This window comes from Symphalangus syndactylus, chromosome 1 (genome assembly GCF_028878055.3).
Source record: "Symphalangus syndactylus isolate Jambi chromosome 1, NHGRI_mSymSyn1-v2.1_pri, whole genome shotgun sequence".
In the NCBI taxonomy this organism is placed as follows: domain Eukaryota; kingdom Metazoa; phylum Chordata; class Mammalia; order Primates; family Hylobatidae; genus Symphalangus; species Symphalangus syndactylus.
The window spans coordinates 111,945,621-111,972,351 of record NC_072423.2 but is presented as its reverse complement, the minus strand read 5'-3'; the positions used below and the strand labels follow the sequence as shown (position 1 = coordinate 111,972,351).

At 52.4% G+C, this 26,731-nt stretch overlaps 2 protein-coding genes and 1 long non-coding RNA gene across 10 annotated transcripts in view; 2 read left to right on the top strand and 1 right to left on the bottom strand.

Annotated features, from left to right (window-relative positions):
• ARIH2 (ariadne RBR E3 ubiquitin protein ligase 2) overlaps positions 1-3,019 on the top strand; it is a 68,181-nt gene extending 65,162 nt beyond the window's left edge. For 4 of the 6 annotated variants that reach the window (XM_063610185.1, XM_063610182.1, XM_063610164.1 and 1 more), the window contains 3 exons: positions 504-572; positions 1,733-1,816; positions 2,039-2,517. In XM_063610185.1, the coding sequence (XP_063466255.1) occupies positions 504-572; positions 1,733-1,816; positions 2,039-2,110 (225 nt within the window). In that variant the 3' untranslated portion in view covers positions 2,111-2,517. Of the gene's footprint in view, positions 1-477; positions 573-1,732; positions 1,817-2,038 lie in introns of all 6 variants that reach the window. The other 2 variants (XM_063610171.1, XM_063610179.1) reach the window with 2 other exon arrangements.
• A 1,306-nt stretch (positions 3,020-4,325) lies between these two features.
• On the bottom strand, positions 4,326-9,201 carry LOC129482478 (uncharacterized). 2 transcript variants are annotated; one of them, XR_008657712.2, is made up of 3 exons: positions 8,611-9,201; positions 7,963-8,117; positions 4,326-4,572 (listed from the first exon to the last, which is right to left on the bottom strand). It is a non-coding gene; the product is annotated as an uncharacterized lncRNA (long non-coding RNA). The 2 variants fall into 2 exon arrangements; XR_008657711.1 differs by lacking the exon at positions 7,963-8,117 and having other exon boundaries at positions 8,611-8,730.
• P4HTM (prolyl 4-hydroxylase, transmembrane) lies at positions 8,300-26,719 on the top strand. 2 transcript variants are annotated; one of them, XM_055278065.2, is made up of 9 exons: positions 8,300-9,631; positions 9,833-9,914; positions 21,036-21,226; positions 22,100-22,196; positions 23,706-23,868; positions 24,467-24,776; positions 25,324-25,473; positions 25,670-25,793; positions 26,291-26,719. In XM_055278065.2, exons 1-9 carry the CDS (start codon positions 9,278-9,280, stop codon positions 26,509-26,511), a joined length of 1,692 nt encoding a protein of 563 aa, XP_055134040.1. In that variant the 5' UTR covers positions 8,300-9,277; the 3' UTR covers positions 26,512-26,719. The 2 variants fall into 2 exon arrangements, with proteins under 2 accessions (XP_055134040.1, XP_055134049.1); XM_055278074.2 differs by having other exon boundaries at positions 8,302-9,631; positions 24,467-24,652; positions 25,383-25,473.
• The last annotated feature ends 12 nt before the right edge of the window (positions 26,720-26,731 follow it).

Here is a 26,731-nt window from a genome sequence, read left to right as displayed (position 1 = left end):
AAAAAAAAAAATACAAAAATTCGCCTGGTGTGGTGATGCACACCTGTAGTCCTGGATACTTGGAAGGCTGAGGTGGGAGGATCGCTTGAGTCTGGGAGGCAGAGTTTGCAGTGAGTGGGGATTGCAGCACTGCACTCCAGCCTGGGCAACAGAACGAAACCTTGTTTCAAAAAAAAAAAAAAAAAAAAGGTTGTCTTTGGCTAAGCATTGAGATAGATGTGTTGTTGACTCTGATGTCCTACTCGAGGGAAAATCCATTGAGGCAGCTGCTGGTAATCAGTTTGTAAAAGAAACCGTGGGTGTTCTGTGACCATTGTTGTTTGTTTTTTCCCTCATGTCTTCTCCCAATTCATCCTCTATTTGGCCTAGTATCATTTCTTTCAGGCCCATACCTATAGAGCTGGGCTAATTTGCATGTTGAGGGTAGGAATTGTAAGAGCCACCTGAGATGCAGGTAGCTTAGAATCACAGACACAGGTTCCTTCTCTTCTCTCCTGTTGCAGTGTCGATACACTCTGCAATACACCTACCCATATGCATATTACATGGAGTCTGGACCCAGGAAGAAGCTGGTAAGGCAAAGCAATTTTTCTACTCTGTCCTGTTAGCCTCAAAGGTGCCCTTCTCTACCAGCACTTTGCAGGAGAGTGAGGACCAGACCCTGATCATTGGGAGGGCAAAGTTAAAACTCTAATTGCAAAATTCCACTTCTACTCTGGGCACCTCCAAAATAGATCTCAGGTGCTATTATTTTGTGTAATATAAGGCACATGCACCTAATCCTCTGAACAACTATATTTAAAGGGCGATTGGCTAAAAAGGTCTGTGGCCAGTGGGAGGCCAGTAGTACCCATGCTTGGGAGGGATATTTAGCATGCATGTCCTTAAGATATATTTGACTGTTTTATACCTTGTTTAATTCTTCATCTTAGCGTTGAATTTGAATATGAATTTATTGTTATTACCAATAACAATGTGTTAATAAACTAGTAATTCACATTTTTGTTTAAATGCTGGAAAACAGAAAAGCATTTACATTGTCCAGAAAGAAATTACCACTGTCAGCATTTTCTAGCCTTTTAAAATTAACATTGTGCATATATAATCAAGGTTATATATAACATTTTATTGTTATAACAGTTTATTGTTATAGCTGTTATGATTTACCTGCCTGGTAAATACCATTTTGTTAATGGTTGCATGAATGTGTCATTACATGATTGTACCATCACTTGGGACATTTATTCTTTCTTTGTTTCACTACTATAAATAGGACATTGAGGAACATTTTTGTGCATAAAGCTGTATCTTCTTAGATGTATAATTACTAAGTATTTAAGTTTGAATATTTTTAAGGCTCTTGATTTGCAGAAGGACTGAAAAAATATGAAGTGATAGTGTCTGAGAATATTCATTTGACTTATTTTTTACAGCATCCATTCCCTTTCATGTTGGGAGTGTTCTCTTTAGTGGCTTAAATTCTTCGCCTTCCTTTGGGAGTGTTGAGGGTGGAGTGGACCTTTTGAGGGTGGAGGGTGAGTGTGGTCTTGCTGTTTGGATAGCCTTTTGTTTGGATTCTGGCTCTGGGCACAGGGAATAACACTACGTTCTGAGGACAGTATCAGGATTGTCTGTAGTTCCTGTGAGCCTGAGGTGCTGCGTGTGCCCACCCCCGTGTACAGGCCCAGCCACAGCCCACTCACCTTTTGACCCTCCTGCTCTGCCTATACAGTTTGAATACCAGCAGGCTCAGCTGGAGGCTGAGATCGAAAACCTCTCATGGAAAGTGGAGCGTGCAGACAGCTATGACAGAGGGGTAAGTGCCTACTGTCCTCTTGGATTCTGTATTGCAGGTAAAGGAGGACTGGCATGGTAATAGGTGACAGGGTTGTTGGCTTGTGCACTGGAAGCTGCTGCTAAGAATGGGAAGGGCAGTGTTTTTGACTCCTTGGAGGTCCTAGAGGGTGTTTGTGGCTTTGGCTACTCCTTGCTCCCAGGCCTGGGCCATGCAAGCACACACCTTGTTTCTCTGATGCAGGACTTGGAGAACCAGATGCATATAGCAGAGCAGCGGAGGAGAACCCTGCTGAAAGATTTCCATGACACCTAAGTTGGGATGTGGATGTGCCGGGGTGAGGAAGATGTGGCTGCAAGGTCTCCCGGCTGCCATACTGCATGCTGCAGGCTCTGCCTTTCATGACCCCAGGCAACAGCCAGGGCCCCACTCCTGAGAGACACTGGCAACACCTCTTAGTTGATTTCTGTTTTCTTCTCTTTTCACTTTTTGTTTCTACCAGGGTAGAGGCCATGATGAACTGGCCTCTTTTCAGGACTTTTATTTCCCCCTGGATGGTTGTTGGGAGGGAGGGAAAGTGTTTTCTGAATGGCTATTAATAGTATTAGATCATTACAACTTATGTAACTTTCAAAGGTTGTACAATTATACAAAAAAAAAAAGGCAAACTATAGGATAACACAGAGCCCTTTTTGAAAATAAATTGGCATTGGAGTGTTTTACCCTCTAGCTGTTTTACTTAGAATGTAACATATGCTGCCTACCCACCTCAAAATGTCTGTACTGCAAGAGGGCCCTGGGCCTCTGCCTTCCATATTCACATTTGTTTGGCCAGAGTTGGAGTCCCAAAGAAGAGCATGGGTGGCAGATGGTAGGGAATTGAACTGGCCTGTGCAATTGGCACGGAGCACAAGGGGTCACAGCATGCCTCCTGCCTTACCGTGGCAGTACAGAGGCAGTCCAGAACATGGTCTTCTTGCCACGGGGTGTTGTTGTCTCTGGTGGTGCTGCATGTCTGTGGCTCACCTTTATTCTTGAAACTGAGGTTTACCTGTATCTGGCTACTGAGGCTAGAGCCCACAGCAGAATGGGGGTGGGCCTGTGGCCCCCCAAACTAGGGGGTGTGGGTTCATCACAGTGTTTCCTTTTGTCTCCTAAAGATAGGGATCTACTTTTGAAGGGAATTGTTCCTCCCAAATAAATTTGCTTTACTTTGGTCCTTTCTTTTGTGCCAGTATTCAAGTGGTATAGCTCTGAGCAGGGTCACATTTGGCCAAACCTGACACTGTCTTGCTGCACTCTCCTTTGGCAAACATCAGGGTCAGAATTCAGGATAGCCCTCCCTAGGGCACTGGACTTTCTGGCATGGGGGCCATGTTTGCACAAGTTATTTTTATGTTACCTGGAGCATATCCAGAGGCTGCTCTGAGGCTGAGGTGTGTTCCCCCTTGCCTGGTTCCAGCTGTCAGAGGGATACCATCCTAGGGTCTGGGAGTCCAAGGCCATAGGACTCCTTGGTTTGTGGTCCGAGATCCTGTACTAAGGAGGGTCTGGCCAGAGGAACAGACCAGCTTTTGCACAATGAAGTGCAAGGGAACAAGTGATTTGCCTGGTGTCCTACCTGTCCTGAACCTGGTCCTGTGGGCCATTGAAAAGTTAGATCTGTGATCTGTGGGGTTTTTGTGGCTTTGTTCAATGCTTCCACTCTAGGGCAGGCAGAGCAGTCTATACTCTCCCATGCCTGCTTGACCTCCAAGTAGAGCTGATAAAGAGATCTGTGAATATTGTGATAGAAATTCTTTGGTATTCATACATTTCAGCTGCAAGTCAGCAATTTCCGAGGTACCATGTAAGCTATAAAACAGTCATTCTTAAAGACAGAGGATAGCTGTGACTCATGGGATCATGAGGTCCATGGCTGGTTGCAGGTTCCCTTTCTCCTTCCTTAGGTTTTGTCTCTTCCTGTGTTGTCCCCAGCAAGGGAAAGACTGGGGGGTGGATTGGGAGAACAAATTAGGAGCAGAGCAAATGAACCCAGAATGGAACAGTGGGGAGCTAACTGTGAACGAGGAGAGTACCTGCTGCAGGACCTGGAGGTCAGGTGTGAATGCTGTATTGGCACAAGGAATAAATATCCTGGCATCTGGAGCCTTTACCTCCCCGTCAAGTCCTTCCTGTGATACTGCCGTGGCACAGGATCTGAGTTGCAGCTCTGCACCCTAAATCACACCCTGGGCATTGTCTGGGCTGCAGGGCTGCCAGGTTCTGTACTTGTGTCCAGCTGTGGCCCTGGATGCTGGAGCTGGAGGGTTTTCTGTGCTCAGACTGTAGCCTGCAGCTCTTGGCCTGTGTAGAGCCCCCTCCTGTGCCCCCAGTGGCTGTCGTTTGTTAACATCATCAGGAAGATGGGAAAGGTCAGGCAGAATTTTTCTGCCCTACAAAGGTTGGAAGAGAAAGGACACAGTATTTTCATGAATTTACCATATATCTTTGTTTTTCTTCAAAGAAAAAGTTAATTGAGGCAATGTCATCTGCTCAAAGTTGAGTGGTTTATTCACAATAAACTAAGTTTCTGATTATAAAAATGTGTCTAGAGTCTTTCTTCATGGGGTCTAGGTAGTCTTCTGAGCCCACAGGGGTCTGGCCAGTGAACACCAGAGGAGTGCCTTCCTGTCAGTCAGCCCCTTCTTCCAGAGGGCTGTGGAGGCCCCAGTGGCCAAACTTGGCTCTGTTTTCCCTTTCTGGCTGTTGGGGGAGAGGGCACCTGTAAGTGATCCCTGTGGAATGAAGTAGAAAATTCTGGCAGTTTTCAGCTCTCCTCTCCCTCGGTACAGGCTGAATCATTCCCCACCACAAATAGATCCCAGGGTTGTGGTAGGGTACTGATACAAATGTCCCAACCCCCCCATTCTGAGACCTCTGGACCCCTCCAAAGCAGACATGGGAATGTAGGGCTGTGGCATATGGCACGGTGAACTCCAGCTTCACGGGAGCCCTAAGGGTTATGAAGAGACAACTTGGAGCAGAAACAAGTGTGAAGTCTAATCTCAAGGGTGAAGGACAGGAAATGGGGTTTGGATTAAGGGGGTCCACATTTGTGATGTCAGAAGTGGCAGTAGTGTCAGTGCTAAGTAGCTCAGGTGTAGAGTGGAGGCTCCATAGCTGTGGGCAACATGTACAGGGCACCCGTGGCTAGAAGAGGCCTCATACATTGCCAGTCTGAACTCCGCAGCTCTTCCTCTGGACCTCAGGTGTGCCAAGCCTCTGGGCATACAATGGTATGCAAGTGATTCATGTGCTGGAGCTTCCAGTCCATGGGAAACATAGAAGGAATTGATCACTAGTGAATGTTTTGTTTTGAGACAGTCTCGCTCTATTGCCCAGACTGGAATACAGTGGCATGATCTCTGCTCACTGCAGCCCCCACTCCTGGGCTCAAACGATCATTCTGCTTCAGCCCCCTGAGTAGCTGGGACCAGTGTGTGCCACCATGCTCCCCTAATTTTTGTATTTTTTTTTTGTAGAGACAGGGTCTTGCCATGTTGCCCAGACTGGACTCAAACTCCTGAGTTCAAGCTATCTTCCTGCCTTGGCCTCCCAAAGTGCTGGGATTACAGGCATGAGCCACTGCACCCAGCCCACTAGTGAATGTTTTTACTGGAGCAGCAAGGCCAGGAGCAAAGGACCACCCATGCTTAGGGCCACTCTTGCAGATCAGTGGGGCCAGGGTACTAGGGCCTTGGCACCATACCCTTGGCAATCCTAAAAAGAGACAAGATAGCACCTTCTAGTGAAGTCAAGAGGGATTTTCCATGTAGCCCACAGGGGTTTACACAATAAGCATCTGAGCATCTCCTGTATAACAGGCTCTGCTTGGGGCGGGATAGAAAGGGATAGAAGTGGGACCTCACAAGATAGTCACACTAATGTTAACTGAGAACATACCCATTTAGTTCTCACAGCAGCCCCTTGAGGTAGGTGCTATCATCATCCACATTACACAGCCATTTAAAATGAGAGGGGCCTGGCGTGGTGGCTCACGCCTATAATCCCAGCACTTCAGGAGGCTGAGACTGGAGAAGTGCTTGACCCCCCCGGGAGTTCATGACCAGCCTGGACGACAGGGAGACCTCTTCCTACAAAAAAAAATTAGCTGGGTGTGGTGCTGCACACCTGTAATCCCAGCTACTTGGGAGGCGGAACTAGGAGGATTCCTTGGGCCTGGGGGGTAGGTGCTGCAGTAAGCCGTGATCACACCACTGCACTCCAGCCTGGGTGACAGAGCAAGACCCTGTCTTAAAAACAAACAGGTTCGAGACCAGCCCGACCAACATGGTGAAACCCCATCTCTACTAAAATATACAAAAAATTAGCCAGGCCTGGTGGTGGGTACCTGAAATCCCAGCTACTCTGGAGGCTGAGGCAGGAGAATAGCTTCGACCCAGAAGGCAGAGGTTGCAGTAAGCTGAGATCGCGCCACTGCACTCCAGCCTGGGCGCGACAGAGCGAGACTGTCTAAAAAAAAAAAAAAGAAAAGAAAAACGCCAGACACAGTGGCTCACGCCTGTAATCCCAGCACTTTGGGAGGCCAAGGCAAGCAGATCACAAGATCAGGAGATCGAGACCATCCTGGCTAACACAGTGAAACCCCATCTCTACTAAAAAAAAAAAAAAAACTAAAAAATTAGCCGGGCATGGTGGCGGGCACCTGTAGTCCCAGCTACTCAGGAGGCTGAGGCAGGAGAATGGCGTGAACCCGGGAGGCGGAGCTTGCAGTAAGCTGAGATCGCACCACTGCACCTCCAGCCTGGGCGACAGAGCGAGACTCCATCTCAAAAAAAAAAAAAAAAAAAAAAAGAATACAGATCAATAGAAGGCCTAGATTTGGTAGTATGTATTGTCATGGCATCAAAGGGCCAGGCTTTTAAAAGACTGAGAAATTCTGGTTTCTGATGTGGTTGTGAAATTCCCACAGCTGACAGCAGGTGGAGCAGCCCTGCAACCTGCTTGCTTTCTGTTGTCTGGCTGGTAGGCCTAACTCAGGTAATAGGTGTAAGAATGGAGTTCAGGAAAATAGGTTAAGCAAAGTACAGATTTTATGGTGATCAAATTCTAGTTTTTAAAAGGCTAGAGGGGCCGGTCGCGGTGGCTCATGCCTGTAATCCCAGTACTTTGGGAGGCCAAGGCGGGCGGATCACGAGGTCAGGAGTTTGAGACCAGCTTGGCCAACATGGTGAAACCCCATATCTACTAAAAATATAAAAATTAGCCGGGCATGGTGGCACGTGCCTGTAATCCCAGCTACTTGGGAGGCTAAGGCAGGAGAATTGCTTGAACCTGGGAGGCAGAGGTTGCAGTGAGCCGAGATCAAGCCACTGCACTCCAGCCTGGGCAACAGAGCAAGACTCTGTCTTGGGGAAAAAAAAAAGGCTAGAAGGAAATAATCTCAACTTCATTCCAGAAAAGGTATGAGAAAGCCATGAGATCCTTGGTAAAATTGTGGTTCTGTTGGTTGGTATTTATTATATTTAAGAATTTAGGAGATTTGGGCTGGGTGCAGTGGCTTATGTCTGTAATCCCAGCACTTCGGGAGGCCGAGGCGGGTGGAACACCTGAGGTCACGAGTTTGAGACCAGCCTGGCCAACATGTTGAAACCCCGTCTCTACTAAATACAAAAACTAGCCAGGCATTGTGGCGGGTACCTGTAGTCCCAGCTACTTGGGAGGCTGAGACAGGAGACTTGCTTGAACTCGGGAGGCAGGGCTTTCAGTGAGCTGAGATCACGCCACTGCACTCCAGCCTGGGCGACAGAGCGAGACTCTGTATCAAAAAAAAAAAAAAATTAAAAAAATTAATAATAAAAATACAAAAAAAAATTTGGCCCGCCATGGTGGCGCATGCCAGCTACTCGGTAGGCTGAAGCAGGAGAATCGCTTGAACCCGGGAGGCAGAGGTTGCAGTGAGCCAAGATCGCGCCACTGCACTTCAGCCTGGGTGACAGAGTGAGAGTGTCACAAAAAAAAAATAAAAAAAAAAATCTTAGAAGAAAAAGGGAGGCCTGCCCTTGGAGCCCCTGGCCTGCCTTGACTTGGGGGGACTAGAAAATGCAGACTATGCTTTGCTGTGGGGAAGGGAGAGGAGATGAGTAGAGGTAGGGGGGTCTTACCAGGGTAGGGAGAAACCACCAGTGTGACCTGCCTTAAAAGTGTTGCTCTTGGGCCGGGCGCGGTGGCTCACGCTTGTAATCCCAGCACTTTGGGAGGCTGAGGCGGGCGGATCACAAGGTCAGGAGATCGAGACCACGGTGAAACCCCGTCTCTACTAAAAATACAAAAAAATTAGCCGGGCGTGGTGGTGGGCGCCTGTAGTCCCAGCTACTCGGAGAGGCTGAGGCAGGAGAATGGCGTGAACCCGGGAGGCGGAGCTTGCAGTGAGCCGAGATCACGCCACTGCACTCCAGCCTGGGTGACAGAGCGAGACTCCGTCTCAAAAAAAAAAAAAAGTGTTGCTCTTGCCTGCAAGTCCGCCTCGGGGAGGGGGGTCAGCTTCTGCCCCGAGGACGTGTAGTAATCTCTTCCTGAGGATAACCAGCTCTAGAAGAGCAGGGATGCCTTGGCACTTGACCACTGGTAGGTATGTCCTCCCCCCCACCCCCGTTTTTGGTGATAATCTGTTTAATTTTTCTCTGAGGTAATGGTGTCTCAGTTGTGGAAGAGTCCCTTCCCGCCTCTTCACACGTGCCAGCTTTGATGCAAGGAGTGTTCCATACACCTGAGCACCGGCTCATTCCTCCGGGCTGCCATGGGGGGCTCACCTTCCTGATGCCAGGGCTCCTCCAGGATGCCCTCTCTTAACCGCCTATGAAACCCTGCACATCAGGCAGCTTCTTCCTAAGGCCTGCCTGACTCCGGCGAGACTTCCCAGGAGATCCCGACCGACCGCGGAACCGAGCTCCAAGAATGCCTGCGAGGAGGCCGTGGGTCCTACCCTATCGCCGCTTACGCAGTCCCGGCCTCCGCGGCGCCCCCAGATGCCGCACTGTTGAGTCATCCCAGCGCTGCCTCCTCCGCGCTGCACTCCCCACCCCCGCTCCTGGAGCAAGAAGGTGCAGACGATACTTTTCCCGGAGGCAAGAGGGAGTCTTCACGCAGGCACGGAGAAGCTCCCAGTAGTGTATGCCTTAATGGTGCCGCTCTTGTCTGCGTCTACGCTTGGGGCCTTGGCTTCTGACTTGGGGAGTGTACAGCTCTGCCCGACGGCAACCCAGCTTGGGAAGAGAAGCCCCAGCGTGGGCCGGGGCTCAAGGCGCAGGGAGGCCGAGCCCGGCGCGGACGCAGGCGGCTCCGGGCGGGCTCAGCACCCCCAGGCACCGTCTCCTAGTGACCGCGGCGCTCGCGGGCCTGGCGGCCGTTGTCCGGGCGACTGCGCAGCGCGGGCACCCCCGTGGCCCCTCCCCTGAGCGCGCGCGCGACCTGGGTGCCATGGCGGCGGCGGCGGTGACAGGCCAGCGGCCTGAGACCGCGGAGGCCGAGGAGGCCTCGAGGCCGCAGTGGGCGCCGCCAGACCACTGCCAGGCTCAGGCGGCGGCCGGGCTGGGCAACGGCGAGGACGCACCGGTGCGGCCGCTGTGCAAGCCCCGCGGCATCTGCTCGCGCGCCTACTTCCTGGTGCTGATGGTGTTCGTGCACCTGTACCTGGGTAACGTGCTGGCGCTGCTGCTCTTCGTGCACTACAGCAACGGCGACGAAAGCAGCGATCCCGGGCCGCAGCACCGTGCCCAGGGCCCCGGGCCCGAGCCCACCTTAGGTCCCCTCACCCGGCTGGAGGGCATCAAGGTGAGGACCTCCCCGCCCCGCCGCGTTCCAAGCCCTGCACGGCTCAGCCCGGGTCCCCACGCTGCCCCCGGCGCTGCTCTGAGTCGGTCCCGCGCGCTCCCACTCACTCGCCTGCTGTCGCGCTCCAGGCCGGGGCAACTTGGCCCTTCTTGGGCAGCGCGGTCTGGCGCCCCAGCTGCCCGCTGTGCGCCTTTTCCTTAGGTGGGGCACGAGCGTAAGGTCCAGCTGGTCACCGACAGGGATCACTTCATCCGAACCCTCAGCCTCAAGCCGCTGCTCTTCGGTAAGTCCGCCAGATACTCCTGGTAAGGGCCAGGGGCTGCGGTTTGGTGGCCACCTTGAGGCTCGTTGTGACCACGTGACCTCTATTTTGAAAATGGCTGCTTCAAAGCAGCCCTTCCAGAAGATTACCAAAGTGAAGGACCTTCCCCGTCCTTGGAATAGGGTAACACTCCCTCTTATCCCAACTCCCTGCAGTCCATTCTTCCATCACACGGCTGGCAGGGTGAGCCTGAGGCTGGTGTTTAAACATTTCATTGCACCTGTCTTCCGTGCCACCATTAATTCTGTCACCTTCTAGAATTGGGGAGAAGGTGGGAGACTGATAATCAGCTTTCTGCCCACCTCAGGACCTCTGGGGAAAATCCCACTGCCCAAGTGGGCCTTGTGGTCTGATGAGAAGCAGGCTGTCCAAATGTAGATAAACTGTTGCCCCCCGCAGCCTCCTCCACTGGAGCACCAGTCAGAGGCCCAGCTTTTGCTGCCAGCACTCTGACATTCTTCTTAAGGTGAAGTCTTTGTTCAGCCATCATGGGCAAAGCCTTCTAGGATGACTCCAGTTGGAGCCACAACATATCTCATCGTTTCTGAGCGCTAGTTATGTGCTTGCCTTCACATGATTATTTCATTTAATTCCTGCAACCCCTCTGTGAAGTGGGTGTAGATGCTACTTAGGTCAGTGGAGGAGAAAGTTAGGCACAGAGAGCTGCTGTGGCTTGGCCAGACTGACACGGTTACTTCAGTGGTGAAGCTAGGATTAGAACCCACATAGCCTGCCTCTAAGGCCTATGCAGTAAAGCCACAGTGCGAGCTGTGAAGACCCCAGAGTCCTTCAAAGACCACCAGTGTTAACAAGGTGGGGACCCCTAGTCCCGTGGACATTGTCCAGGGTGTTTGTGCAGCTCAGCCCTGGGTACCTGGCCTCCATGACAAACATATTTGCAAACCCAGGACCATTCCTGCCTGCCGGGGGATGGAATGGGTTAGGAGCTGGGGCCAAAGTAGAACATCTGAGCACATGTCATTACCTCCAAGGCAGAGGGTCCTGGTTGGGGATTATGCCTAGACCTGTCAGAATGATGTCATATGCATGCTGTTTGTAGGGAAATAGATTATGCTATCAGTCCTGTTGTGGGAGAGGCACCCAAAGCTGGTTGTTGTTGTTATTACTATTACTATTGAGTAACTATTGAGGCACTATTTTAGGTGCCAGGAACACAGCATTGAACTAAATATAAACAAAGAAACAAAACCCTAAAGCTGACATTCAAATGAAGAGGAAACAGACAATAAACAAACAAATAAATATATACATTGGTATGTCAGATGGTGATATGTGATTGCAAACAAGTAAGGCAGATTTTTTTTCTTTTTTGCCAACATAAAATAGCAGACAGGGCCGGGCGCGGTGGCTCATGTCTATAATCCCAGCACTTTGGGAGGCTGAGGCAGGTGGATCACTTCAGGTCAGGAATTCGAGGCCAGCCTGACCAACATGGTGAAACCTCATCTCTACTAAAATTACAAAAATTAGCCGGGTGTGGTGGCGGACACCTGTAATCCCAGCTGTTCAGGAGGCTGAGGCATGAGAATTACTTGAACCCAGGAGGCAGAGGTTGCAGTGAGCCAAGATTGCGCCACTGCATTCCAGCCTGGGCAACAGAGAGAGAGACCCCTATCTCAAAAAAAAAAAAAAAAATAGCAGACAGTAAGTTCAGCTGGGATTGGAACTCTTTTTTTTTTTTTTTTAGACAAAGTTTCTCTCTTGTTGTCCAGGCTGGAATGCAATGGTATGATCTCAGCTCACTGCAACCTCCGCCTTCCGGGTTCAAGAGATTCTTCTGCCTCAGCCTCCCAAGTAGCTAGGATTACAGGCATGCGCCACCACGTCCGGCTAATTTTTTGTATTTTTAGTAGAGACAGGCTTTCACCATGTTAGCCAGGATGGTCTCAATCTTCTGACCTCAGGTGATCTGCCCTCCTCGGCCTCCCAAAGTGCTGGGATTACAGATGTGAACCACCGTGCCTGGCTGGAACCCTTAATAAGGTAGCCAAGGTGGACCTGCCTGAGAAAAATATTTGAGCAAGGCTGGGCGCGGTGGCCTGTAACTCCAGAACTTTGGGAGGTCGAGGCGGGTGGATCACCTGAGGTCAGGTTGTTCGGGACCAGCCTGACCAACATGGGGGAACCCCGTCTACTAAAAATACATTAGCAGGGCGTGGTGGTACATGCCTGTAATCCCAGCTACTTGGGAGGCTGAGGCAGGAGAATCGCTTGAACCCAGGAGGCAGAGGTTGTGGTGAGCCAAGATTGTGCCATTGCATCCAGCCTGGGTAACAAGAATGAAACTCCATCTCAAAAAAAAAAAAAAAAAATTTGAGCAACGACTTGTGGGAAGTATGGGATAAAGCCAGATGACTGTCAGGAAAGAGGGGTCCAGGAAGGAACTAATACTCACCCCATTACTACTACACTACTAACTACACTACTATGAACAGACACATCTGAGGAGGCACTGTTTTCTCTCAGCAGCCTTGCTGGGATCTGTATATATCTAATTCATATTGATGTTAGGTTAAGTGAGCCGTGAAGCCAAAGTCTCCCTAATAAACAGCTTGTCCTATAAAGTGGAGAATGAGCCGGGCTTGGTGGTTCATGCTTCTAATCCCAGTACTTTGGGAGGCTGAGGCGGGTGGATCACTTGAGGTCAGGAGTTCGAAACCAGCCTGACCAATATGGTGAAACCCCGTCTCTACTAAAAATAGAAAAATTAGCTGGGCATGGTGATGGATGCCTGTAATCTCAGCTATTTGGGAAGCTGAAGCAGGAGAATTGCTTGAACCCGGGAGGCAGAGGTTGCAGTGAGCCAAGATTGTGCCACTGTACTCCAGCCTGGGTGACAGTGAGACTCCATCACACACACACACACACACACACACACACACACACACACACACACAAAGCCGGGCGCGGTGGCTCGCGCCTGTAATCCCAGCATTTGGGAGGCCGAGACGGGCAGATCACAAGGTAAGGAGATTGAGACCATCTTGGCTAACATGGTGAAACCCTGTTTCTACAAAAAAATACAAAAAATTAGCCGGGCGTGTTGGCGGGCACCTGTAGTCCCAGCTACTCGGGAGGCTGAGGCAGGAGAATGGCGTGAACCCAGGAGGCGGAGTTTGCAGTGAGCTGAGATCATGCCACTGTGTTCCAACCTGGGGGACACAGCGAGACTTCATCTCAAAAAAAAAAAAAAAAGTCATAGAATGAGAAACCCAGATCTAAAGTCACCAAGAGCAAATTACGAAAAGCAGAAGAGATTTGACAAAAGGTAAACTGGTTTTGGTTAAGGCATCAGATGGATCTCTGTTTCTGCAGATGAATTTCAAAAGGCATAACCAAAAGATTGTAATCAATGATTACAAGAAGTCCAGATGTGTGAGAGGGGAGAGGGTGGTCATGGTGGGGCAGTTCCTGAATACTGTGGTATTGGATGACTACGAAGAAGGATGCCTCATCCCCAGCAGGAGCAGTGTCTGTCTTCTGGGCCTGCCTGTCCCTCTGTCCATTGGTCTGCTACCCAGTTATTCTAAATGGGCAAGCAGGGCCCGAAAAGAGTGGACCTGCTATAGATTCTGCCCCCTCTGCCATGCTGTTCTTGGATCTAACCCTGTGACCTGCCAGCCTCAGGGACCCAAGATACCTGGGATCGAAGAGTGGATGCTCAAGATGTGAGCTGGGGCAAGGGAACTGGGGTCCACCCCAAGGTGCCTCCATCTCTGTAGAAGGGAACCCTAGCACTTCTCAAGGAAGACCCCATGCAACCCCCAGTCTTTCCTTGAGAAATATTTCCTTTTTCCCATCCTTGTTTCTAAAGACACTTGGCAACTGGGACCTGGGCCACAAAAGGTCCACGCTGAGCTCCTGGCAAATACCTCCATGACTGGTAGGTCATTTTCCCTTGGTAGGGAAATAAAGGATTTGGAATATTGGGTGTCAGCTGAGGGCACCATCCTGTTCAGGACAGAAGTGCTCCATTTCCGAACCATTGCCACCTCTCTGGGGACACTGCTTTCTTACATGTGGCCCACTTCTCCTGCTGTCCTACCCCACTCCACACTGATTCTGTCATAGCAGATCAGATCTCATTGCTCTCTCTGTTTTGTTTTGTTTTTTTTTTGTTTTTGTTTTGAGATGGAGTTTCACTTTTGTTGCCCAGGCTGGAGTGCAATGGTACCATCTCGGCTCACTACAACCTCCGCCTCCCGGGTTCAAGTGATTCTCCTGCCTCAACCTTCCAAACACCTGGAACTACAGGCACCCGCCACCATGCCCGGCTAATTTTTTGTATTTTTAGTAGAGATGGGGTTTCACCATGTTGGCCAGGCTGGTCTCAAACTCCTGACCTCAGGTGATCCACCCACCTCGGCCTCCCAAAGTACTGGGATTACAGACATGAGCCACCGTGCCCAGCCGCTCATCACTCTCTTAAATGTCTCCAACATTTTCCATTTCACTTCTAAGTCTCATTTGATGCCTAAAAGCCCTCTCACCTCTTAGACTCATCTCCTGCCCCCACCCCCGACTCCATTTACTCCCTGCTGATCCTCAGACACCACAAGCTCACTACTGCCTCAGGGCCTTTGTATGTACTATTCCCTCACTAAAAGGCTTAGACCTGGCTCTTCCCACAGAAAGTGCCTTCAGCTCCAGCAGGCCTCTGCTCACACATCCCATCCTCAGAGACCTCTTGTCCTCAAACCCATCTTAAAAGGTTCCCAGGCACCCTGTTGCATCAACCTGCTGGGTTTTGTTCTCAAATGCTTAGGACTGCTGGAAACTATTTTCTGTATTTATTTGTGTCATTTGTACCTCTGCCCACAAAGGTGAGCTGCATATGTAAGAGGATTGATTTGTCTCAGCTGTGTGTCCAATGGCCAGAGTTGTATCTCCTGCTGATTTTTTTTTTTTCTTTTGAGATGCAGTCTCACTCTGTTGCCCAGGCTGGAGTGCAGTGGTGTGATCTCGGCTCACTGCAACCTCTGCCTCCTGGGCTCAAGCCATTCTCCTCCTGCCTGAGCCTCCTGAGTAGCTGAAATTACAGGCGCCCACCACCATGCCCAGCTAATTTTTGTATTTTTACTAGAGACAGGGTTTCACCATGTTGGCCAGGCTGATCTCGAACTCCTGACCTCAAGTAATCCACCCGACTTGGCCTCCCAAAGTGCTGGGATTACAGGCATAAGCCTCCATGCCTGGCCTCCCGCTAATTCTTGGCTGGGTGGAGACGTTCACTGGGTGCTCTCAGCCCAGTCCAGCATCTGCCTGCTGGCTTAGAGCATCCTCCACATATCCTTCTGACTTGGCACCCTCTTCAAAGGCAGCAGGGGGTACTACCAATGGCCAGCAAGAGTTTTAATCCATTTTTCTTAACAATTTGAGGTAAATGAGTAATTGCCACCAGTATACAAAACAATTTATTTTAAAATCATGACTGCTTTATCATAGATTTCTAAATGTATTCTTTTTCAGCTTAAGAAAACAATTAGGCAGCTACATCAGACCATGGCGCTCATGACAAACACTGGAGGCCCAAAAGTAGAGAAAGAATTTTAGTGTGCGTATTAGTTCAAGGTTGTTGTTTTGTTTTGTTTTGTTTTGTTTTGTTTTTTGAGACGGAGTCTCGCTCTATCGCCAGGCTGGAGTGCAGTGTGGTGCGATCTTGGCCCACTGCAACCTCTGCCTCCCGGGTTCAAGCAATTCTCCTGCCTCAGCCGCCCAAGTAGCTGGGACTACTGCGTACCAACTCGACTCACTGCAACCTCTGCCTCCTGGGTTCAAGTGATTCTCCTGCCTTATCCTTCCAAATAGCTGGAAATACAGGCACTCGCTACCACGCCCAGCTGATTTTTGTATTTTTAGTAGAGATGGGGTTTCACCATGTTGGCCAGGATGGTCTCAATCTCTTGACCTCGTGATCTGCCTGCCTCAGCCTCCCAAAGTGCTGGGATTACAGGTGTGAGCCACTGCGCCTGGCTAGTTCAAGTTTTTAAGGAATTTAGCTCAGGCTTCTGCATTGCCACACACACCCCTGCTCTTTCATAGGCCTGCTGCTTGGCAAAGCTAAGGACCAGTAAATGTTAATCAGGTATAATTGAGTCTGTCCGGGGTTCGACAAACAGCATCTTGTCCAAGGTGAGCATAGCCCAAGGCTATGTGCCTGCCCGGAGACTCAGCTTGGGGTTCTGAGGCATATGGGCAGTAATAGCAGGTCACTAGCCAGGCTGTCATCCCGGGCCTGGGAAGGACAGAAGGTGGTTTTCCCTACCCGGCATACACAGCTGCCAGGGAGCCTGTCTGTCCTCTTGGCCAGGCAGAGGACTACCTGCTCAAGAAACAGTTCCTAGCTGTGTCCATAGAAAGTGTACTTCCACCCTGTTTGAGACTTGTGCCTCTCTGGATTCTGGTTTGTAAATTTCCTTGGGGGGCAGCAGAAAGAGGGTTGTATGTGTTTCCATGGGAGCACACACAATTTTCATGGCCACTGCAGAGGCCATGGCTACAAAGTCCCAGGCTCTCCTTGGCAGGGTTAGCCCCTATTCTTGGCACTGATGAGGGTGCCAATGGTGCACAGCCAGCCGAAAATTTTGGTGGCCCTGGCTCCAGGCATAGGCCGTGGTTACCAACAGCCAGCAGGCCTCCACCTTCCCACTCAACACATAGGTCCCTGTGTGCCTTCCTCGAAAAAGATTGTACACGCATGTGACATCCAGCTGCAGCCAGCGTTGCAGGGTGGGCTCCAGCTCTGCAGGGGGCAGTGGTTCCGTCTTCAGCACCTCTAGTCTGGAGTACAGGTCGCAGTCCCAGGGGCCAGAGGAAGTACTGTTGGGCCTGGAGAACCTGACCTTCACTGCTGAGTGGGAACAGAGGGGCCGGTGAGGAGATGGGCCTCTAAGAGTCCTCCCTAAACCCCCAAGAGTGTTTAGTCCATCAGTCCCCTCCACCTAGTGGACTAAACCCTTTTGTCTGATGCTCTGCCCTTAGAATCAGGCTGCCACCTTCCTTAGCAGAACTTTTGGTTTTGTTTTGTTGTTTTAGCAATGTCCTATGCTTGTAAAGGAATTTTTTCTTTTCGTTCTAACCAGGCATAGCATTTGGATATTCCCTCTTACATTGCCTCAGCCCCGAGCCAGGAACTGCAATGGAGGCACTTGGAAGGGATGTGTAAAGCTACAGGCCAGGCCGGGCGCAGTGGCTCACGCCTGTAATCCCAGCACTTTGGGAGGCCGAGGCGGGCGGATCGCGAGGTCAGGAGATCGAGACCATCCTGGCTAACACGGTGAAGCCCCGTCTCTACTAAAAAAAAAAAATACAAAAAATTAGCCGGGCGAGGTGGCGGGCGCCTGTGGTCCCAGCTACTCAGGAGGCTGAGAGAGGAGAATGGCGTGAACCCGGGAGGCGGAGCTTGCAGTGAGCTGAGATTGCGCCACTGCACTCCAGCCTGGGCAACAGAGCGAGACTCCATCTCAAAAAAAAAAAAAAACCTTCAGGCCCAGGACTCATCAAAGTCACTGGTGCAGAGAGTGTCCAGGACCTCCTTGGAGGAGCCTGCATCCTGCAACTCACAGTCCCTGCAGCTGGCACGCAGCGCTGGGAAGAGGGGCAGGGCGAGGCACTGGCCAGTGTGGTTGGGGGTGGAGTGAGGAGGGGGTGGAGGGGGCTGATCCCTCCCACTTTTCCCTCTTTTTTACCCTTTTTGAGACAGATGCCTGCTGTAGGTGACATTGAGTACAGTTTACCTGATCCCCTGTATGATTTGAATGATTTGAAAGGGGTGGGGCCGAGCCAGGTGGAGGCCAGCCTTGTGCAGACTCACATGGGCGGTCCAGGCGGGAGCCATTGTTGGCCACAGCAGTGATGCAGAGATCATGGCCCAAAGGGAAGCGTCCACAGTGCAGGATGGCTGGCCAGGGGTAGCTGTAACAGGCCATGATGGGCTTGCGGCTGTCCTGCATGGCCTCGCACAGGCTGTAGGAGGGGTAGATGACCCTTTGGGGGAAAGGGTTGGGGGCTTCACTGCCATAGGCTGGGCACCCAGATCAGCTGGAAACTCTCCATGTTCCTACCCCTGTCTCGTGGCCTGGAACTCTCTGGTTGCTGGGCAATCACATTGGTCGCCTAGCAACAGCCTGTAGCCTGGCCTTCCCACTTGCCCCACATCTCAGCCCTCAGCTCTGCCTCTTCACTCCCCACCCCCACTCAGGTGCCTTGCCAGCTCTCCAGTGCACCTCCCCCTCTGGCTCTGTGGCCATCCAGTGTCTGCGAGAGGTGGCCTGCACCTTGGGCCTTTACTCTCCATCTTAAAGTGAGGAAGCAGGGCCCTCCCTCTTGTCCTGAAAGGCCTTCAGGGCACCGCAGCCAGGGCTGGGGTTGGCAAACAGTTCAAGGGCTTGATCCTGAGTTCTGCTGGCATGGCCACCCAGAGGCTCTGGGAGGAACTGTTGTTCACATGATAGGTTAGGCTGGGGAAGAGGAACAGCCTTGGGATCTCTGGACTCTCTGGGACAAAAGGCCACCAGAAGGGCCTCTGCTCCATCTCTTGCCAGGGTCTCTTTGGACAGACATAGCTTCCACACCTCATTGGAGAGGAGGTTCCAGCCTGCCTGACCCCAACCCCCAACGTGAAGCGACCTGTCCACCTGCCCTATCTTGACATTCAAGAGCCCTTGACCACCATTGATGGTCTCCTGCCTAAGGGCACCTGGTTCCCTCTGTCTGGAACACTCTGACAAAACGATCCATTTTTCTCCCTGTCCCTGTCAGCGCCCAACCCTGATAGGTGCTCAGGTGCTCAGCAAGGATTACTGAAGACCTGAGCCACCTGAGCCACCAGAGCAGGGCCCTGAGGGAGCCCTCCAGGGCCCTGCACCTGGAAGCCCCTGTCCTACCTATCAAGGCATACAGGGGCAAATAGCAGAGGAAGAGGCAGGCATCGGGGTGGCACTCCCAGGCAATCGGGGCAGCCAGCTGACCAACTGCTGGATGGCCTCAGCCACTGTGTTGTGGTCCAGCAAGTTGGGCAGCCGCATCTGTGTAGCCAATGTCGTGGCATAGGGCCATGGCTTGGGGAATGGGCATGCACCTCATGCAACCCCAGGGAGCCCCTGACCCTGCTGTCATCCCACAGCATCACCAGCAGCCACAGCCCTCGCTCCATCACTGCCTTCTGTGCCTTGGCCTTAATGAACTGAGGTTGAGGGTTTTATACGGCTGTTCCTGCATCCAGGGAGCCAACAGAGGAGATCCTGCAGGGGTTTGCACAGCTCCGAGGTGCCTGGACCCACCTGGTGAGGCCCCAACATGCTGACTGGGCTGTTTGTTTTTGATTAGCACACAGTGCGGGACTGTAGAGGCTGGCGGCACCTCCACTGGGCTTGTGGATTACTGGCACGTAGTAAACTGAAGAAACCTGGGCCTGTGTTTTCTTTTTCTGGCTTCCTTTTTCTTTCTTTTTAAATTTTGTGTGTTAAGCAATCAAGAGGTGACTCTGTTGATTTGCAATTTGATCTAATCCATTGTTCCACAGGGCTGTCTCCCCTTGGATCACACCCTTTCTGGGTTTGCTGGGGTCATGGGATCATGCAGGCCAAGAGTGGGGGCGTTTGTCCTATCCTCAGTGTTATCACATCAGGGTCACCTGCTCCTAGTAGCTGAATCTGGTCATGAGCATGGTTTCTGGAACACAGCAGGCTGGGTGGCCCGTGGCAAGGCACTGATTTCTCTGTGCTTGGGTTTCCTCTTAGATAGGAAGGTTGAATTAATGGGGCCTGGCCTCCTAGGGTAAGTATAAGGATTAAGGAGTTGATATGCATGAAGTGTTTAGGACAGTGCCTTGGGCAGAGTCTGTGCTACCTAAGTATTTTCTGCTGTAATTACTATTAAAAACCACTCCAGGCCAGGTGTGGTGGCTCATGCTTATAATCCCAGCACTTTTGAGCCCGAGGTGGAAGGATCGCTTGAGCCCAGGAAATTGAGACCAGCCTGGGCAACACAGGGAGACCCCATCTCTACAAAGAATAAAAAATTAAGAAAAGCTCCAACCCTGGTGCTGAGTGGCCATTTTCCTTCCTCTTGGCAATGGCTGGAACTTTGTGCCGGAAGTGTAACTGAGAGAAGCGGCAGGCCACTCCGCAGGTAGCAGTGCCGCCCTTCCTCCAATCAGCTCCTCTGTGTGCTTCTTGTCCCCCAGTGAAGTCCTCTCTCCCAGGAACAAGGGAAGGAAGCAGGGCCCATGCTTCTGCTCTGGAAGTGTCTGGGGATATGAGAGTGTGGGCTCCCTAGATGTGAGGCTCAGGTTCTAGCTCCACCAAGCCACCTACCAGCTGTGCCTGGTGTGCAGGCAGCCAGCCACTGAAGCCAAGCCCCAGGCCTGACTGATTTTTACTCAGGGGTGTAGAGGCATAGAGTAGGCACTCAGTGAACATTTGTACCAGGGAAGGAATTGAGGAAGCAAAGGACACCTGGGACATCTTTTCAGAGACTAGTATCTGCCCAAAACCTGAGTAACTCTCACTGATCTTCCAGCACTGGGCAACTCAGCCCTGGTCAGATGGCCAGCACCCATCTATGCAGGAAATTGAAGGGGAAGGCCCTTGGACTGGCCTAAAGCATTGGATGTCTTGTGCTGTTTTTATTTGAGTAATGCTGAAAAGTTAAAATGAAAGCAAGGAGCAGCCACCATCTCCCCACTTTAAATATTTATACCCAGTAAGAAGTAGCAATCAACCCTCTGCCCTTCAGGATCACTCTGTAGCCTTCAGTCCCAACCCAAAGATGGGTCAGCCCATATCCAGATTAGCTCTGGCTCACCTCCCAGGGCTCTCCTGGAAAATGTGTGCTCTCATCATCAACAAGAGAGGTCTCATATTTCCAACGCCAGCCAGCCTTTGCAGGACAACTCAATCTTGACAAGTCAGAATCAAGGGATCTGAAAAGTCCTCCATCCCCAGACCTGGTGGCCATTGAGGGACATGCAGTACCTCAGGAACCCTGCAGGGAGGAAGGTACTGGGTGCACCAGCGCCCTGGCTCAGTCCTTGGCCTTACCCACCTCCTCTTCTGGCAGAAATCCCCGGCTTCCTGACTGATGAAGAGTGTCGGCTCATCATCCATCTGGCGCAGATGAAGGGGTTACAGCGCAGCCAGATCCTGCCCACTGAAGAGTATGAAGAGGCAATGAGCACTATGCAGGTCAGCCAGCTGGACCTCTTCCAGCTGCTGGACCAGAACCGTGATGGGCACCTGCAGCTCCGTGAGGTTGGAATCCTGGGACCTGAGTAGGCTCAGGGTGGGAGTGCCCAGAATCACCTTTCTGGTGGCCAGGTCACTTGTCCAGCCCAGCCCTGGTCCCAAAAGTCAGATACCACCCAGAACTGCCTGAGCATGCCCAGACCTGGGAGGTCCCCTTTCCCTCTGGAGAGCCCCTGGCTACCCTGAGAACCTCAGAAGATGGCAGGAGAATCCACCTGGGGGTGATGGCATTTATCACCATAGTTTTGGAAGGATGTACCATCTGTAGCCTGCATTCCTTGCTCTCGTGGCTGGGGGCCCCACAGAACTCATGGTGGATGGGGTGGCAGCTCTGAGGTGGCCAGCAGCCTGCCTCTGTCTCTGCATAACTCTCATACACTCTACAGCCAGGCTGGAGGGCTAAGCTTCTGAGAGAAGTTTGGCAGGGTGGTGGTGTGGGGCACTGCCCACACAGAACACCCCACTGAGCCTGGTCTTTCGGAGGGGCCTGGTGGTCATGCCCTAATCAGGTCTCCCCCTGATGCCTGTTCTCCCTTAACACCCAGGACTTGGCTTTCCCCATCTCACCCAGAGTATCTGAGTGGGACACAGTCCTGTCCTTCACTCTGCTTCCAACCAACAGTGCTCTCCATGAAGGCCACGGGCCCTTAGTCTGGGAATGCAAATGGCCCTACACCTCTTGACCCCCAACCCCCGGCCTTCTCCTCAGATGCTCTGTACCTTTCTACCTGCACTCACTTCGGCCCAATGGGCTCTGCCCTGTGTCCTCATCCATGCCCTTACCTGAACACTTTGCTCCACAACAAGCACTGGGCCATCTGTTCTCTGCTGGCTCTCCATCACTGGGGTCACCCACTGAGGGACCCTCTTATGCTTTAGGTTCTGGCCCAGACTCGCCTGGGAAATGGATGGTGGATGACTCCAGAGAGCATTCAGGAGATGTACACCGCGATCAAGGCCGACCCTGATGGTGATGGTGAGCTCACACCTCTGCACAGTCCTATCCCCTTGAGCCTCCTGCCCACTCCCAGGTGCACAATTTTGAAAACTTGGGCCCTTCCCCCACAGCCAGGCAGCCTCTCTGCACCCCTTTATAGTGGCCAGAGATGGGGAGGTGAAGATCCAGCCTTGCTTTTTACCCCTGGGAAGTAGGCAGGCAGCCAGCTCCCCTGTTCCCCTTGGTGATGGTCTTGAGGGCAGTTCTTGGAGACCCTTTTGATAACATCAGGCAGAGTTAAGATCCTGGGGACAGGAAGTAGGGCTGCTAGTTGGCAGAGAACAGAGTGGGTGGAGCAGGAGCAAGGCCACAGTGAGGCCAGCTAAAGCTTGGCTGTTTACCCTGCTCCATCCATCTCTCCAGCCAGACTCGAGGTCCACTCCAGCAGACAGCTTCCCTGGTCTAAGTGAGATCTCCCTTGCCTTCCTCTTGTCCACCTGGAGTCATGCCGAAGCGCCTAAAATGGTAGTGCTGCTAACTGTGCTAACTGCTGGGGAGGGGTGGGCAGGGAAGCTGTCATGCAAGTGGTGCCCCCTCTGGTAATAACTCTCAGGAGGTTTCTGAGGTGTAGTCATCACCCTCATGCCCAAATTCTGGACCAAGAGAGGAAGATACAGCAGTTAAAAAGGACTTGGAAGAGTGGCTTTGCGGCTGGTGAGCCAGAGTGAAGAATCTGGCCGTGACCTGTGGCTGGATGGCTGCCACACTGCTACAGGCCCCAGAATAGAGGTGGTGACAGTCTCACAGCCTTTGAATGTCCCCCACCCTCAGAGGAATCTGGGCCAAAGAGTGGAAGGTGACGTCCTTGGGTCAGCCAGAATAACATGGAGCAAAGATACCAACTACTCTTCCAGAACCCCAAGAGGGTAGAACCCCTGCTTAATGGTTTGAGCAGGGGCAGTGGAGAATGTTCTCATGAGAGGGGGTGGCCTGACTTTCATTGCTAAGGTGGGCTGGTAACGCAGTAGGCAGGGCTGAGGAGGTAGGTTCCACCCAGGATGATACCTGGGGTCATGAGGAACTCCCCAGGGACTGGCCCTGCTTGCACCCTGGCGTATGTATGTAAGGCCCTGGATGAGGCCCAGCACTGCCTGCTCTCTCCTCACCCTCCACAGGCTGGAGAGTGGCCACCACTCTATACAGTCAGGCTGGAAGGCCAGGGCCCTGGCCATATGGCTCAAGCTTCCTTTGGAGAACCTTCTCTGGCCACTCTAATAGGGGGTGGGCCTCTTCCTTCTTAGGGCCAAATTAGGGAGGGCTTAAACTGAGAAAAGGAACTGCTGTGGGTCTTCCTGTAAGGCCTGATGTGACAGAAACCAGGTTCATCTGACCCAAAAGTCCAGGTGGGGGACAAGTGTACAAGGCTCCTCAGTGCCTGAGGTCAGTCGGGGGCTGCTGCTGCCTTTGGGGTAGGTAGGGAAGTGCAGCCTGCCACTGTTGCCTCCCAATATGGGCTTGGCGGGCATTGATGGTGGGTGCCCTGTGCAGGAGTGCTGAGTCTGCAGGAGTTCTCCAACATGGACCTTCGGGACTTCCACAAGTACATGAGGAGCCACAAGGCAGAGTCCAGTGAGCTGGTGCGGAACAGCCACCATACCTGGCTCTACCAGGGTGAGGGTGCCCACCACGTCATGCGTGCTATCCGCCAGAGGTGAGCACCTGAAGCTGTTCTCACTGGAGCAGGGGGAGAAGACTGGGCAGGGCCTCCACAGAAGTCCTTGTCTGGGGCCAAGAGGACAGAATGGATTAACCCATTTGGGATTAAGTTCCATTTGTTAGACCAGGATTGGGACCCACTGAAAGACAGGCAATTAACAAAGGCAAATTAGCCCTCCTTGCAGGCACACAATGGGCAACTGGGATTAGAAAGAGATTGAGCACTTCTTTTCTGATTAGATAAATCACCCCTTATCTTTGACCCCTTGTCTGACCCCATCAGAGCAGGAAAAGGGTTTTTAAATAAACAACTTCCTTCCAGGGAGGAGGACCTCAGGACTCCCCGCCCCCTTTATTTGGTGGAAATATCATTTCCACACAGCAGGTGCCTCTGTCTTTGGCATCTGAGGGGGAAGGATCATCATGAGTAACCCCTTCCTGCTCTTACAGGGCCAGTCTGAGATGGCTTAAGGGACTTCCAGGGGAGATGGGTAGGGGCAGAGCTTGTGGCAGGCCCAGGGTCCACCTTGGCCAGCTCCTTCAGATCACCACCTTGCCTGGGGCTGCCCAGCCAAATGCCTGCTGCCCACCAGGGTGCTGCGCCTCACTCGCCTGTCGCCTGAGATCGTGGAGCTCAGCGAGCCGCTGCAGGTTGTTCGATATGGTGAGGGGGGCCACTACCATGCCCACGTGGACAGTGGGCCTGTGTACCCAGAGACCATCTGCTCCCATACCAAGCTGGTAGCCAACGAGTCTGTACCCTTCGAGACCTCCTGCCGGCAAGTATCTCCCAACTGGGGGCTGCCTTCAATCCTCAGACCAGGAACGCCCATGACACAGGCACAGCCCTGCACTGTGGGCGTGCCCCTTGGCATGGGGCCAGGAGATCACTGGGTTATCCCGGTCAGTGATGCCCTCACCTCTCCCCACAAGTTATTTACCAAATGGCTGGAAAGGGGTGGCTACTGGCCATCATGTCCACTGGCGTCAACACAGACTGAAGTACCCACAGACACCAAAACTTGCCCCCTGAGTTCTGAAGCAAGGGGCAAGGCTGGGCCCCTAGCGTGTCCTGCCCATTCCTCCAGGTGTTGATCTTGATTTCACTTAGAGAAGCTGAAGCTGTGCCTCCCTCCCCTGTCAAGGCAGTTCTTTCCTCTTCAGGTGGCTGTTCTGGCCCAGCCCCTTCCGATCCCCAAGGAGCCCTTCAGTGTGCCCTGTTGCTTCTGCTAGCCTACCTTTCCCTGCCAGGCCCTTGCTCAGGGCCATGGCATTTAACTAAGTGCACCTGTGATCTTGGCCAAAAAACCATTGCAACTCACAGTAAGAGACTGGGTTTGCGGGAAGGAGGGGCTAGGGACATTTTGGCACTGGCCTGCCCTGTTGTCTCCCATCCTAGTCTGTCCTGGTCCCTGGCAACAGGAACCTGGGCAGCTTATCCTGCCCACAGGTAAGCCCCTGGGAGCATCCACAACTGGGGACCTGCTCAGTGGCCCCCCTGCCTTACAGCTACATGACAGTGCTGTTTTATTTGAACAACGTCACTGGTGGGGGCGAGACTGTTTTCCCTGTAGCAGATAACAGAACCTACGATGAAATGGTAAGGGTCAACTGGGCTATTACTCTTGTGGGCTGGCAGGGGCTTAGGCAAGTGAAATACACACCTCTCCAGGTCTAAGGATGTGGGCCCAAATGATTCCTTGGGCATATCTGGTTGGTTTCCCTTTGGTCACCCTTGGCTGGCCTGGCCATAGAGTGGGGACAGGTTGAACACCCCACCACCCTGCTGCCCACAGAGTCTGATTCAGGATGACGTGGACCTCCGTGACACACGGAGGCACTGTGACAAGGGAAACCTGCGTGTCAAGCCCCGACAGGGCACAGCAGTCTTCTGGTACAACTACCTGCCTGATGGGCAAGGTGAGGGCCTATGGCCAGGCCTGAGGGGTGCCCTGAATACAGCTTCCCTTTACCCAGCCCCCGTCTGCCACAATGGAAGGCTGTTTCTGGCTGCTTTCCAAATAGTTTTCTGCTCCTGGTGCCTCCCAAAGGCCATCCTTAGTGACTTTAGCAGACTGCCCCAGGACCTGTACTGCCTATTGGGTTATCTCCATCCCTATCATTCCCTGATGCCCCAGCCTTCCTACTCCCTGGGGCTTGGGACACATGTCCCTTGCCAACCCAGGGTGGGAAGGGATATGGACAGGCCCAACAGCAAGAAAGCTGGTTTCAGAGGGCCAGTGGTGTTGACTATACATTAGTGGGGTGAGATAAGGAGCCTCCAAGGAAGCCTTAGGTCTGGGTGTTTGCTACACAAGGAATGCATAGCTGGACCCACCTTGGTCATGCTCTTGGTGCCTAAGAGGCCAAGCTCTGGCCAGCCCAGCCTAGGATCTCACGTCACCCTCCACTTCTAGGTTGGGTGGGTGACGTAGACGACTACTCGCTGCACGGGGGCTGCCTGGTCACGCGCGGCACCAAGTGGATTGCCAACAACTGGATTAATGTGGACCCCAGCCGAGCGCGGCAAGCGCTGTTCCAACAGGAGATGGCCCGCCTGGCCCGAGAAGGGGGCACCGACTCACAGCCCGAGTGGGCTCTGGACCGGGCCTACCGCGAGGTGCGCGTGGAGCTCTGAGGGAAGAGTTAGCCCAGGTTCCCAGCCGCGGGTCGCCAGTTGCCCAAGATCGGGGATCCGGCTGTCCTCCTGTCCTGTTGCAGACTAAAGATCTGGCCAATGTCTTGCCCCACCCTACCAGCCGCGATATGGCGCAGTTCCTATATTCATGTTATTTATTGTGTACTGACACCATTTGCCGCGTCAAATAAAAAACCACAAGGTTCGAGCCGTCCGGCCC